Source organism: Plasmodium gonderi (genome assembly GCF_002157705.1).
Source record: "Plasmodium gonderi DNA, contig: Pgo-contig_242, whole genome shotgun sequence".
Taxonomy (NCBI): Eukaryota; Apicomplexa; class Aconoidasida; order Haemosporida; family Plasmodiidae; genus Plasmodium; species Plasmodium gonderi.
The window spans coordinates 3,756-7,635 of record NW_021629154.1 but is presented as its reverse complement, the minus strand read 5'-3'; the positions used below and the strand labels follow the sequence as shown (position 1 = coordinate 7,635).

Here is a 3,880-nt window from a genome sequence, read left to right as displayed (position 1 = left end):
GATATTTATATAATTTTTTTTCTGAACTTTTTTAATATCTATATTGAGAAATTAATATATACTTTTTATTATAATCCCTTCTATACCATTATATGAATACATTATAGGGAAATTATCGCATATTAATTGTTTAATTCTATTTATTTTGGTTTAATCAAATGATTCAAATGTTTAATGTAAATAATGGAAGAATTAGACTTTATGATATAAAATATGGTGTCTACTCTTCATAGTACCACTTTTCACATTTTTGTACGATTGGAATATATTATAATCTTCATCTTTATTATTCCACTTATTTTGTTTTCTTCTTAATGTTCTTTGAAAGCATAAATTATATGGGACAAACTAGTTAATAAAAAAAATTATATATTAAATAAATATTATATTAAAATTTCTTTTATAATTATATAAAAAATTTATTTTGTACAACTAATATGTATACATTATATAATAATTACATTATGCAGAATAAATAAAGTTATTGATATTAATAATATCACAAGAATTGTAATTACAATAGGAATTCTTATATTATTTTTTTGAAGCAAAGGTAATATTTTATATGTTAATTCGTCGCAATTTTTAATTGTATTTAGTGCATTATATTTATGCCTAACATTTTTTAACTCATTACAAAAATCGGAGTAATTATTGGATTCACATGAACCTTTGTATTTCATATATAGTTCAGCGCATTCATTAGCACAACTGCATTTATTTTTACAAGGAGGATTACTATTATTCTCTATATTTTTAAGATTAGTGTACATGTCATCCAGAACTTTGAGCTTTGACATTTCATCATCTGTAATAGTAGTGTAAACATTTTTGAAGTAATCGTTGCAATAATTTAAATCCAGGAAATTGATCAAATTTTGATAAAGACTTATAAATTCACTCACACATTTTTTAGTATCACGATTATAAAAATATAGCCAATAATACAAATATATGCAAGGGAATTCTGTATTTCTAAAAGTACTGTTTACTGCTACATTTTGTTGATAATTTTCCACTTTTTTGCATATTTCTTCTACGTATGAACCTAAAGTTGAAAATTCTTCATTCTTAAATGAACTACAGTTACCAGTCTCCACACTATCACTAGGGAGGCTTCCATTTTCCATAATTTTTTTCAGTTCAGGAAATTTTTTTACAAATTTATACTTGAAAAAAATGAAAAATTATTTTATTATAAAAATTATAAATTACTAAAATTCTTTTTATTATTTTTATATAATAATGTTATGATGTAGTTATTTATATTATAATATTTAAGAGGTACAATATTTTTAGCCATTCTTATATTTTTATATTTCTTTACAGAATGCCTCGGTAGAACAATCAAATGTATGGGAATATATAGAGAGTTTTTAAAAATTAAAACTTATATTCTGAAATAAAAAAATTTGTTCATCTTATTTAATTATAGATTTAATATATAAATTGAACGAACATCTTGATTATTAAATTTCACACAAAATAAAATAAATGGCATTCATTGTAACATATATATTTTATTTTATAGTTATTTTAATTAAAAAAAATAAATATTTCTTGATAGATTTAGAACAAATTAAAAAAAATAGGTTGATTGTAATATTTGATCAAAATATTAAAATTGTACCTTTTTACTAATTGAATAAGTTCAAGAAAAAAATATAATAATATTAAATGCTATTAACATAACTATATTAACAGTAATATTTATTATATATCATTTACAATTATTTAGTGATATGTATGATTTAATTAAATCTTATAAAATATTAGAACATATAATGATTAAAGATAATTTTGTAGCTAACTTAATTCTTTTATATATATAATGATATAAGTTCATTAATATATGTTATCATCACTTGCGAAATATGTATATCAATACTCTTTATTAAAATTAATAATGGATGTAATAATATGCAATACATAGTATACTTTTATATTACAATGATATATGGCCTTCTAAAAAAATTATATTTATATTCTTTTATTAAATTCATATATGCGAAGAACATTCTTATGCTCCAAGAACTAATTTATTAAAAATTTATACACTCTCAACAAAACACATATATTAAGGTGATGTATAATCATTAATAATAAGTTATTTAAGCAATTCGTATACTATATTTCACATTTTCATTTACTTTTATTTCTCAATTATTATCAATTTTAATAGAAATGAAAACAATAAATACATGAAAATTTTGGTTATATAATATAATAAATATATAATATATGTTAAGTCAGTATTTTTCAAGAATTAATCACTTCTTACAATATTTGACCGACGTTTTATTTATGAACCTTGTATATATCAAAATTATTCATTCTAATTATGTCATACAAAGCATTTTGAGTTTATACTATAATAATACGTGGAATGTACATTTTATTATTCTAATAAAAATCGACATTAACATAATAATTGTTCCCTATATTTGATCATGTAATGTAAAAAAATAATAACTTTTTATAAAAACTTTTTTTTATGTTAAGAATATATATTCACTATTAAGAAATTAAAATAATAATTATCATTACTTATTTTTATAAAAATAAATATATTTGCAATTTCATACATTTTTTATTATTCAATAATTGTTACTATTCAATAAAATAACGAATTTAGCTGTATAAATAATATATAAATTTTATTAGCAAAGTCAAATATATATTAAAGAATTCATTTACTATATGTTTAAGTTTTAATTAGTTAAATGTATAACATATTCAATGATAATTTTTCTTTAAAATAAATATTATTACGATTATGAAATTATAAAAATGGTGCTATTCATAAAGTATAGAATTGTTATTGTTATGATATAATTAAATGTTTTATAATATAAAAATATATTAATAAATTAATATTACCTTATTGATGAATTACATTATATGAAATGTTATAAATTAACATTTATAATGTACAATATATAACTTATTATATTATTTCTAATATGAATGACGAAAAGACTTCACTCAAAAAAGTATTATATATTAACTCTACAGAGAATGAGAAGTTTGTACATAAATATGATACTCTAAGATAACGACACATGTTTTTTTAAAAAATATGCATCTATATATATAGCCTTCCTTTTATAACACACAAATGAGAACATTAAACTGTTCCAATGAGACAAGAATATTAAAAGGCGAGTATATGATCTATTCATAAAATTACAAATATAAAAAAAGGAACATATTAAATAAATACATATATCCAAATGATAAAATTCATCAATTAATAAAAAATTAAGTAAAACTGTAAAATAAAGTATAATGACTAATGAAAAGAAACATGATATACATATTGAATCGTTTTGTTAGTTTCTCCCAATTTTATAAAGAATCTGTACATAGAAAAAATGATTTATATATAAATATATACCAAATTCATGTTCGTTCCTTGTAAAAGGAACTTATGTAATATATAATGGATATAGTTTTATAATTTTCTAAATACTAAATATGCAATTGATAAAAAATATATATCATCAATATATTATCCTCTAGAATTATAAATATTTTCAACATTATATTATCTTATAATATTTATATAAAAACCACATATATATATCTATAAATTTAATTATTATTCTGATAATTATTACGAATACTATATGTCAAAATTGCTAGATAAATATTTCTCTGTAATTTATTATTAGGATTGTTATAAAGCTACGTCTATATGCTAATGTATAAATTGAATAGAAAAAAAAAATTTTTAAAAAAAAATTAAAATACTAGAAATATAATATTCAGGAAATAATTAACAAAATGCTGTGCTGAAAATGTATATGATAAAAATAATTAATTTTCCTTAAATTAATAGTAATATTTAGAAACCATGCCCATAATTTCCTTAAATATT

The 3,880-nt window shown here is 18.9% G+C and overlaps 1 protein-coding gene across 1 annotated transcript; it reads right to left on the bottom strand.

The window, feature by feature from the left end:
- Nucleotides 1-192: 192 nt before the first annotated feature.
- PGO_002270 (variable surface protein) lies at nucleotides 193-1,303 on the bottom strand (the record flags this gene model as incomplete). The annotated part of the gene is made up of 3 exons (XM_028691103.1): nucleotides 193-348; nucleotides 504-1,169; nucleotides 1,289-1,303. 3 exons carry the CDS (start codon nucleotides 1,301-1,303, stop codon nucleotides 193-195), a joined length of 837 nt encoding a protein of 278 aa, XP_028546904.1.
- Nucleotides 1,304-3,880: the final 2,577 nt, after the last annotated feature.